We start from the raw sequence: 10384 nt of genomic DNA on the forward strand, positions 1-10384 counted from the left end.
AGCCCAATGTGGGGCTCAAACCCATGAACCGTGAGGTCATGACCTGACCCAAAGTTGGAAACTTAATCAACTGAGGCACCCAGGTGACCCCCCTCACATTTTAAATTAAATGAATTAAATTTATTTTTTAATAAAATAAAGTGGCTCAGTTAGTTAAGCATCCGACTCTTAATTTCAGCTCAGGTCACAATCTCATAGTCAGGAGACTGAGCCCCATATTGGGCTCACGCTGGGCATGGAGCCAGAGTAAGATTCTTTCTCTCCCTCTGGCCCTCCCCTGCTTGCTCACTCTCTCTCTCTCTCTTAAAAAAAAAAAAAAAAAATACACACACACACATATGAATACTTGGAATAGTGCTTAGCACCTAGTGAACAGCCTGTGAGATGTATTTATTACTGTCATGTCACATCTGGATGAATACTTCCCTGGGTTCAAGCAGGGGAACCAACTCCACTACCTCCCCTCCTCACCCCCTTTCCTAATAAAATGTCTCTTCCTGCTTCCGATAGGGTGAAAAGATCCTGAAACTTGCTGAAATATGTAGGAAATTTGAAACAGAGGAAGAAAAAGTGCTGCCTTTCTATTCATCAGTATTGACTCCCAAGGAACAGGAGGAGATAGAAGAGATTTACCCAGAGGAGCTAACTGAGGAGCTCTCAAAGGTAAAGTTCCTAGGCCCCAGAGGCCATCACCCAAGGTTGGGGATGATGGGACACTGGGCTATATTTGCCAATAGGCCCCACCACACACCTTCTCCCTTTAACTCAACCCCCAGGTGATCATGAACTATACAGGGATGGACAATTTCTGGAAAAGGTACAACAAGGTAAAACTGGAACAACTGAGCCTCCAGCACAGACATGCCCAGTTGGCAGAAATCAACAGGAAGTTGCGAGAGATGCTGAAGCAGTACTTGGATGGTATCTCGGTGAATGATGAAGTGCTGAGCCAGCTCAACCCACTCTTTATCGTCAACCATCGAAGCAACTTACCCCAGCCTTCATCCACACCTACCACCCAGCCAGGTGACAAGCAACCTCCAACCACTTACAACATCATTGAGGCAGCCCACGTGATCTCCCATATCCTGTGATACAAGGAATAAATCTCTTCAAATCCCAAACGATTTTTTGAGAGGCCCAAGGACTTTGCTATTAAAATTTTCCATGGAGTTTGTGAGCTCTTTATATTTTTCTCATATTGAACAGAGCAGTCTACCTGGAAGATACTAGGAATACAATGGCCCCAGAGAGTGGAAAGAATTGCTTAGGCAAATATCAAAGGCTCACTGTTCCAAAAGGCATTGCTTCTTGGAGTGTGGACACTATGGGGGCCAAAACCTATACCTTCGGGAGGTAGAGATCCTATGGGAAGATTCAAGAGCAGCTCCTTGGCAGTAAGTTAGGACAGGAGAAAGAGGCAGAGGCAGAGGTGATCCAAAGCCTCCAAACACCACGTCAGGCAAGATCCAACTCAGAATGCCTTTTTCCCCAGCCCTTTTCCTCGTTCCCACTTAAAGAAGCAGCCCCAGAAAGTATGTGAAGAATGCAAAGAAATTTTTAAAAATTATTTATTATTTCTTTTTGCTCTTGTTTCGTTTCTCTTCCTTGAGCTTCTTTTTGGAGACTTTAGGTCTGTTGGCCTTTTTGTATAGGTGATACCCAATGAGGCCCAGGAGGGCTGGCACCATGGCCATGCCTACCAGAGGCAAAATGCCCTTCACCAGCTTTTGCCAGTAGTTGGCTCGGATCAGTGCAATCAGCTCCACATCAAACTGCAGCACTGCATCCGCTGGAGGCAGAGAGGAGGTGAGGGTTAGAATCTCTGCATTTTATCCAGGACTCAGAATCTAAATGAAAGCAGGGGAAGGGCAGGCCACACCAGAGCAACAACTATGAAGCTGGCAAGATTTAAATATGTTGAGTTCTTTAGGTAAAAGTAGAGAAGGGCTATGCAGTCTATTGGTAGTTAGGTTTACTGCAAATCTACAAGTGTGACTTGTGTTCAGGGACAGGTTTTTGACAGCACGGGGAAAGTTTGTGGATCTGAAACCTACAGGGTGTTCGCTATTTATAAGTGAGAGAACCTCTATACTAATGACACCATTTCCAAACAGCCACATTGACAGAATCTTTGCAGGCCTGAAATTAATTGAATTTAACCTAGATGTTTTAAAATTCCACCAACCAATGAGCACACTCGATGTGACTGTTAGAACTAAAAAAACATAGATGTTTCAATATAAGGGCTGGAGAGGAAGAAGGAGGTGGCTTAAGAAGTAAGGATCCACGGAATGAATAGGGGTGAGTCAGAGGAGATGTGCAAACACTGAAAATGGGGAGATAATAGAGCTTTGGGTAAAAGAGTTTCTCTTTAGTCCCATGACCCTCTTTCCAGTTCTCCCTCTCAGTCGGAACTAGGATAAGAACTTTTATCCTAATACTCTGAAGGACAAAACATTTTAGCTAACAGAACATTTGTTATAACCCAAAGCAAGAGATACGCATCTTAGGAAATCTGTCCAGTCTCAGATCTTCAAGTATAGATATCAGCAGTGACCTGTGACAGCTTTTGAAGTTATAGGGTAGGCTTGGCTTTTAAAAGTTGTTTTTTGTTTTGCCTTGTCTTGAATTACTTGACTGTGATTATTTCTACTGTCTCTTCCCTGATGGAGGCTGAAAGGAGAGGTGGGGGTATGGTGACAAGCCAGGCCAGCTGCACAAATGACACAGGTTGGAGTTGTGGAGAAGTGGTAGTAAAAAGGTCTAGAGTTCTGAGACAGGTAGCACAGGCAACAGACCCAAGTGGTTCAAGTAGGTGTCTCCTCCCTAAAAAGCTGCAGTCTGCCAGAGGGCAAGGCAGGTAGCCTTAAGAGGTTATATGTCTCTAGTCCCTGTTGGTGACCTTTTCAGCAGACTGGGTTTAGACCTTCTCAAGCTCCAGACAAAATGTATAGCTCCTTGTAGCTCTTAGGGACTGGGTATTTGGACTGCCTGGGAGAGAGGCCCAGTCAGATTACCTGGGATAGACGGTGGAAATCCCCTTTTTCCATAGGCCAAGTGAGAAGGAATGATTGCCCTTCGCTTCTCTCTGATGGAAGGAATGTGAATCACAGCTAGAGGTGGACCAGGTGGTCCAGTGGCCTCAATCCATCTGAAGCCCCACCAGCAAAACTCTCTGGATAGTCACCCCAAAACATGAACTCTCCCACCTGAGCACTAAGTAAGTTGACCAGGAAAAGTGTCTGTCCCCCCACGTGCCTCAACTCTTCCAACAAAACCCACAGCCAGATAGGCAACGTGGCTTTTGGATGTCCAGGTCCAATGACCTGAACCTGCCCAGTGCAAAGCCTTTATCCACATTCTTCTGCCCCCTCTAGGAGCAAGGATAGCAATGTAAGCCTCCACCCATGCTAAGGGGTAGGTACCCAATCCCGCCCCTGCCCAGATACTCACCCCACACACATGTCTAGAAGGCTCTGCTCCAGACCTTGAGGAAGAAGACACATCTGAACAGGAAGCTACCTACATTCCCCAAATCCCAGGAGAGGAGGATCAAAGGCTCCCTTTGACCCTCAACTGCGCTCCCCATTTCTCAAATGCCTGGGGTATGGGGCAAAACAGTGTTAGAAGTGGGGTTTGAACCTGAGGACATGATTGGTAGAGTTGTGGGGGCATTTCCAAGGTAACTTAGAGACTGAAGAGGCTAAGAAGGGCTTAGGTTAGGAAGATGCAGAATGGGAGGCACAGGTCACATACCTGGGATCACCTGCTTTTGGCCAAGTTCTATAACCAGAGGGTCTCTGGTCAGGGAAGTGTCAATAATGCGTCCATCTACCAAGCTGCCCTGGGGGGGAGAGAGCAGCAAAAGCGCACACCTAGTACCTCCCTCTCAGCATGCGCACACCACACACACCTGCGCCCCTGGGCAGCAGCGGCAAGGCGGCAACCCCCTGGCAGCTGCAGCCCAGCATTCCCCTCAGGGCAGAAAGGAACAGGAAGCCCCAAAGGGCTAGTACTTCTCGGAGATCTCCCCACCCTTCTCCACACCGGGGCGGAACTGGCGGAAAAGCCAGGAGGGGAAATGAGCAGGCAAGAGGAGCGCCCCTCCCCCCCGCCACGTGCTCGACGACCCCAGAGCCCCAACTTACTCCCGAACCACTTGCCACGTGTCCCAGCCANCGTGTCTCCAAAGGCAGCAGGCTCCGCACAAGGCTCGGGGGGCTCCACCTACGATCGGACTACAGGAGTCACGCAGGCTCCTCCAGAGGTCCGTTCCTGCCCCTAGACCCGGCACTGCCCCAACTCAGTTCCGGTACTTACTCTCCTCCCCGCTCCCAAGCGTGCTTAGACCCCTTCATTCCCTCCCTAGGCCCAGCTCCCGCAGCCCCGGGATACTCTCCCCTCACCAGGGTCTCCACTTGGAGGGTCCGGACGGGACTTTCGGTTTCGAACCCAGCCTCAGCCCAGCACACCGCCCCACTGAGCAGCAGCAGCAGCAGCAGACGGAGCGGGAGTAGCGAGGGGCGCAGGGTCATGGCTGGACGCGGGGCAGGACACTGGGCACTGGACAGGCTATTCGCGTGGAGGCGGCTAGGAGAGCGGTTCCCTCGGCGCCCAGGCTGGACTGGACGGGACGGGGCGGGTCGCAACGTGCCAGCTCCTCCTCCAGCAGCCCTCCCTCCACCTTGTCCCCACCTACTGGAGGGAGGAGGCCGCTGGGAGCCCTCCCTACCCTCTAAGATCGTGAGGTCGCGGTTTCTGACCCATCGGTTAGTTAGCCGTTCTGTCCCTTAGAGAGAGACTGGATCATTTAATAGCACCCACTTAGATGACCTATTGTGTTCCAGTCACTTGTCTGCAAACTTCAAAAACACCCTGAAAGGTAGGCATAATTGTTTCCATTTTACAGATGAGGAGCTGGGTGTTCAGGTTAAGTAACTCGCCCAAGGTCTTCTAGCTAGGTGGCGACAGAGACAAGATTCAAGCCCATTATTGCCGGAGTCCAGCGTGTTTGTTCTCTGCTCTTTCCTTTTTAACAAGTCTCTTCACACCTGTCCTGGCAGTGCCTGGCACGCACACCCACCCCACCAGTTGCTGGAGACAGCATCCCTTTCCCACCTCCCTCAGCTTGAGTGTCTGGAGGTCATATATCCAAAAGGAGACAGGAAGCTAGCTGTCTCATCTCCCTGTCCTTTGGAAAGTTAATTTCAGAGTGAGGAGCTATTTTCCTGTAAGGATAGGGTGAATCCCTGACCTTTTCCTGACACCAACATATCCTTTCTCCCTTCGTCAACAAGTTTGTCAAAAGGGCAGCTCTCTTTTATGTTTATGCAAAGCCCCAGTTTTTATTGTTTATTTATCTTGCCCAATGTGGGGCTTGAACTCAACCCCAAGATCAGTCAGGCACCCCAAGGGACTTTGTTTTTTAAGAGGGCTTTTAAATGATCTCAGGCAATGCAATCAGTCCCCTTCTGCATGATTTAAACCCTCACTGCCCACTCGGGCCTTGGCATCTGAATTCTGCTCCCTCAAAAAGTCATCAGTGAGCTCAAAGTCACTAAATTGTTGGGTCATTTCTTGGTCCCTTCTTTGTTTCTTTAATGTTCATTTTGAGAGAGAAAGCAAGAGCAGGGGAGGGTTAGAGAGGAAGAGAGAATCTGAAGCAGGCTCCTCGCTGTTAGCACAGAGCCTGACATGAGGCTCAATCTCACAAACCATCTCAGATCATGACCGGAGCCAAAATCAAGAGTGGAAACTTAACTAAGCCACCCAGGTGTCTTTCCATTGTCCTCTTTAGCACCTTTCTGGTATTTAATGCAACTAATGCTCTCCCAAGCTCTAGATACCACTGTCTACTGGGTATTTCCATCGACATTTGACCAGCACCTCAAATCCACACACCCAATACTGTACTCATTCCTTTTTCTCCTTTCATCGCATCTCTAACAACCCAGACTTCCCTCCCAAATCCCATCTGTAACAACCTAGACTTCCCTCCCAATTTTGTTTCTGTTAGCGGCTCTATTAGCATTCTCCTAGATTCTCATCTCCCACACCTAACTATTCTCCTTTGGACTCTCCTTCGACTGCCTGTCCACATCTTTCCATTCTCAAAGCTACTACCCTATTTAAGCCCTCATTCTCTCTCTTTGGACTTGTTTAAAAAGAAAAAGCTCCCTCAGCATGCCTGGGTGTCTCAGTCCATTAAGCATCCAACTCTTGATTTCAGCTCAGGTCATGATCTCACAATTCATGAGTTTGAGCCCCACATTGGGCTCTGGACTGGCAGTGCAGAGTCTGCTTGCAATTCTTTCTCTACCTCTCTCTCACTCTACCCCTCCCCTGCCCATCCTCGCTCTTTCAAAATGAACATTAAAAAAACTTTTTTTTATTTTTTTTTTTAAAGAAAAGGCCCCCTCAGGAGAGAATTTCTAGGGATGATGAAAAGCTCTGTATCTTGATAGGGACGTGGGTTATATGGATGTCAGAACTCAAACTACAGAAGATCTGTACATTGCACTGCATGCAAATTATACCTCAAATGAAAAAAAAAGTCCACAAAACTACACTTCCAAGTCTTCCTTAAAGCTGGATAAGGCCATGTGACTCAGCTCTGGCCAGTAAGTCATAAACAGAAGTGTTGGAAATATTATCCTGGACTTCCAGCAAGGCTCTTTAAGGGCAATTAATTTAGCTAAGAAGTGTGTCATTGTGTGCTCCTGCTCCTCTCCCCAAGCTCCTTCCCCCTTCCTCTTTTCTGCTGTCTGGAATGTAGGTGATATGAATTACACTCTAGCAACCACATTAGACCATGAGGTGACCATGAGGATGAAGCTATGTGTGAGCATGGAGAAGCAAAAAGAAGGCTCAGCCCTGATAACTGTAAAGCCACCATACCTGGACTGCCCACCACCAGATACTTTTCAATTGAGGTAGAATGAAATTTCTATCTTGTAAAAAAAAAAAAAAGAATGAACACTCTAAGCCTCTCATCCCCAGCCCATCCCTACCCCTACATTAGCCCATTCTGTACACTACTGCTATCTGCTCAGCTTGTCATGGAGCCTACAGCCTCACATTGCCCAATGAGTAAAATTCAGACTCTATGATATGCTAGTTGAAAGCTTTCACCATCTGTTCCTAATCTGCCTTTCCAAATTTGGCTTTTATTCCATTAAACTAAAAGCCTTTTAATGACAACTTCATCTTTCTCTTTTCTATATTCCCATTGTCTAATATAGCGTTTGACACATAGGTGCTCAATAAACACCTATGAATTGAACCAAATTCCCTTCCTGCTCATGGACTGTGATCTGGCATCAGATGAACCTTCATCATGTGTTTCCATCTCTGTGCCCTGGCTCATGCTCTGCCTTCACCTGTCAAGCTTCCCCAAACCAAGCTCAAATGTCACTTCCTCTGTAAAGTCCTGATTTCCTTAGCTAGAAGTCACTTATTTCTGAACTTCCAGCATACTGTCAGGGACGTTATTTTCTCTTGTGTTGCAATTATTTATGTATGCTCCACTTCTCCCTTTCTCTAAAGAGCCATCTCACTGATGGCAAGGACAAGGTTGTGATCTTGTCTGGAGTCCCCTAGGTACTAGCTGTACAGTACTCCCCATAAAACAGATTCTAGACAAATGTTTTATTTTGAATAAATATATTATGCTATGCAATGCTTGTAACACAAAAATATCTATACTAATTTGGAAAGCCTCCAAGACAAATGTATATACCGTTTGTTAAATAAAAAGCAAGAGGGGCACCTGCGTGGCTCAGTTAGTTAAGTGTCCGGCTTCAGCTCAGGTCATGACCTCATGGTCTGTGAGTTCGAGCCCCATGTTGGGCTCTGTGCTGACAACTTAAGAGCCCGGAGCCTGCTTTGGATTCTGTGTGTCTCTCTATGCCCCTCCCCTACTCATGCTCTCTCTCTCTCTCTCTCAAAAATAAATAAAACATTTTAAAAATAATTTAAAAAAACAAGAATAATAAATGTGATAGGAGTCCATTTACATTTTAGCCCCTCCCCAAATGTGTGGAGATATATATATTTAGAAAATATAGGAGGCGCACCAAATAGCTGAGGGTGGTTACTTTGAGAAAAGTAGAGGCAAACAGGTTCCACATGTTGCTCTGTATATTTATGTATCGTTTGGATGTTTTGCAATGAAGATTACTTTGTTTACAAAAATAAATTTCAAAATTAAATATTAAATGAACATGATATATTAATAGTATAAAGGAAAGTGTGGGAGATGTTGAATGAGTTGTGCTAATGGAACCAAAGGAGCCAGCTGGGGGGGGAGGGGGAGGAATCCTTGGGATTAGAGAGGTCCTGGGCAGCTTTGTAGATCTTAAAGAAACGTGGTATTTTTAAACAAGTGAGAAAAAAGGATAAAGGCAGTAGGGTGGATATTTGGGAAAAATGAGTAGACCAGTTTGGCTAAAGTAATGGATTCAGGCAGAAGAGTAGAGAGAGGTAGTTGGGGAGGGAAGCCAAGAGCTGGTTGTGGAGAGATTCAACGCCAGACAAAGGCAGTGGGGATCTACTGAAGGTTTTGGAGCAAAGCGGTGAGAGCACATACTGCATTGACATGGTCTGACTGGAATGGCTTCATGAAGATGGAGGGCTACTGCCCAGTCCACGTCCAGGCTTTGTCAGGGACTCTGAATGGAAAAGGGTAGTGGGAATGGAGTCGGGGTGGGGAGCAGGAATGAGACTCAGGCAAAACTAAGGCAACAAGATCACCCACAGAGGGCAGCACAAGCCCACCTGGACCCAGAAGGGATCATGGAGGAAGGAGCTCTCTCCTTGGGGGAAGTTGGGAGGAAGAGAGAAAGGTGAGATGGTTCTACGAAAGGTAGTGGAGCTGGCACAACCCTGACTGAAGGCACAATATTGAAATCAGAGGGCCACTCCCGGAAAGGCCTCCACCTTTCAAACATGTCTCTGTCAGCGAGTACTAGAAACTCTACCATGGCCCCCTGAACTCATATGGTGTCCACCAGGCTGTTTGGTTAAGGACAGTTTGTTTATTCACTCATCAAGGCTGAATGCCTATTATGTGCCAGATAGTAAGCAGGGCACTGCTTTTTAAATATTTTTTAATATGTTTGTTTTTAACAGACTGTTAATAAACAAAAGTCTGTGAGTCAGCATATGTAAATCTGGATTCAAAATCTAATGCCATATTTTCAAGGGCATGCATACCATGGATGATAAAATGTTTTCTTTTTAGGTATAGTTATGCACTCACTCATCCAAAACCGAAGCAGTACCTCCCCACTCCCACCATGGCTCTTCATCCCATCAACAGAAGTTTTTGCCTAAGGCATAGGCAAAAACAGATTCTCCATCTCTTATTATTACCTAAAGCCAAGAGAGCACCTCTTTTTCCTAGATTAAGAAAGCAGAAAGAAGCTAACATCTAAACCCCTGTGGTTCAGAGCCCCAAGCTAAGTCCTCCAACCCTTAAAAGGCCTTACATTCAGTTCTGTCCTAGGAGGACTCTCAACAATGTACGTGATGAAGGGGTGGATGTTTGGGCGGGGGAGTGCCAGGTGGACAAGTTCATTCTCAAACCTCCTGCCAGGTCCAACTGACTGTACAGACTCCTTTAGAGGCAGGTTTCAATGTGCCTGGTTAGGAGGAAGAGTGGTGGGAGGAAGCGTGTATGGGTAGCACTGGTCGGCTCTGGGCCAAGAGAGCTAGAGTTCTGGCTTCAGTGTCATCCTCTCTACTCCATAATGTTCAGTTCAGAAACCAGATTTGTTCCTAGAGTCGATACTCTCTTCTATAGATGATGGCTAAAGTGACACACATAAGCAGACACTCACCTTTAAGCCATAATCAGTCCTGACCCAAGTTCGGTCACTTCCAGACCTCTAGGCACTGCCTTCAGTGGCATTGCTCCCTTTCCCAAGGTTTGGATTTTCTCAGACTTAACCTCCTCTTCCCTTTGCTCAGGAATTCAAGGTCATTCTTACCCAATCCCAGCAAACAGGGCCAGGAAACCCAATTAGAATGAAAAACTTGCAGAGGAAGGAAGGCCACTGGATCCTATCACTCCCCAGTGACCAGCAGGATACTCTATCCCACCAGGTATCAGGTTAGAAAGTAGAGAGATAGACTGTGACCCTCCTAACTCTACAGCCTTCAGAACTGGAAGCATTTTTAGTAGTACAACTGCCTGCCCAAAGATAGCACTCCATGCACCAAGTAGTAGCAAAGAGGTATCCCCCACACAGTTATTCCCCAACTCTCACTACCCCAATGTACTGCACTATGGATGTCCCAAAGGATTTCAGAGCATCCCAGAAATGGATTCCCAGGTCTATCCAGTAGTTTGACTTCCTTCTTAGCACAGGTCTGGAACCCA

General features: G+C 46.7%; 2 protein-coding genes across 3 annotated transcripts in view; one reads left to right on the forward strand and one right to left on the reverse strand.

The window, feature by feature from the left end:
- The window catches only part of DRC2 (dynein regulatory complex subunit 2), an 11530-nt gene extending 10358 nt beyond the window's left edge, over positions 1-1172 (forward strand). Inside the window, exons 7-8 of the mRNA XM_077753292.1 lie at positions 511-663; positions 777-1172. Of these exons, the coding sequence (XP_077609418.1) occupies positions 511-663; positions 777-1094 (471 nt within the window). The 3' untranslated portion in view covers positions 1095-1172. The remainder of the gene's footprint in view (positions 1-510; positions 664-776) is intronic.
- A 381-nt stretch (positions 1173-1553) lies between these two features.
- Positions 1554-4898, reverse strand: FKBP11 (FKBP prolyl isomerase 11). 2 transcript variants are annotated; one of them, XM_077753294.1, is made up of 6 exons: positions 4410-4898; positions 4163-4230; positions 3760-3842; positions 3457-3490; positions 3021-3091; positions 1554-1792 (listed from the first exon to the last, which is right to left on the reverse strand). In XM_077753294.1, the coding sequence occupies exons 1-6, from the start codon at positions 4536-4538 to the stop codon at positions 1575-1577; spliced, it is 603 nt and encodes a 200-aa protein (XP_077609420.1). In that variant the 5' UTR covers positions 4539-4898; the 3' UTR covers positions 1554-1574. The 2 variants fall into 2 exon arrangements, with proteins under 2 accessions (XP_077609420.1, XP_077609419.1); XM_077753293.1 differs by lacking the exons at positions 4163-4230; positions 4410-4898 and having other exon boundaries at positions 3457-3525; positions 3760-3991.
- Between the last annotated feature and the right edge of the window lie 5486 nt (positions 4899-10384).

This window comes from Crocuta crocuta, unplaced genomic scaffold (assembly GCF_008692635.1).
Source record: "Crocuta crocuta isolate KB4526 unplaced genomic scaffold, BGI_CrCroc_1.0 scaffold30, whole genome shotgun sequence".
NCBI classification, from domain to species: domain Eukaryota; kingdom Metazoa; phylum Chordata; class Mammalia; order Carnivora; family Hyaenidae; genus Crocuta; species Crocuta crocuta.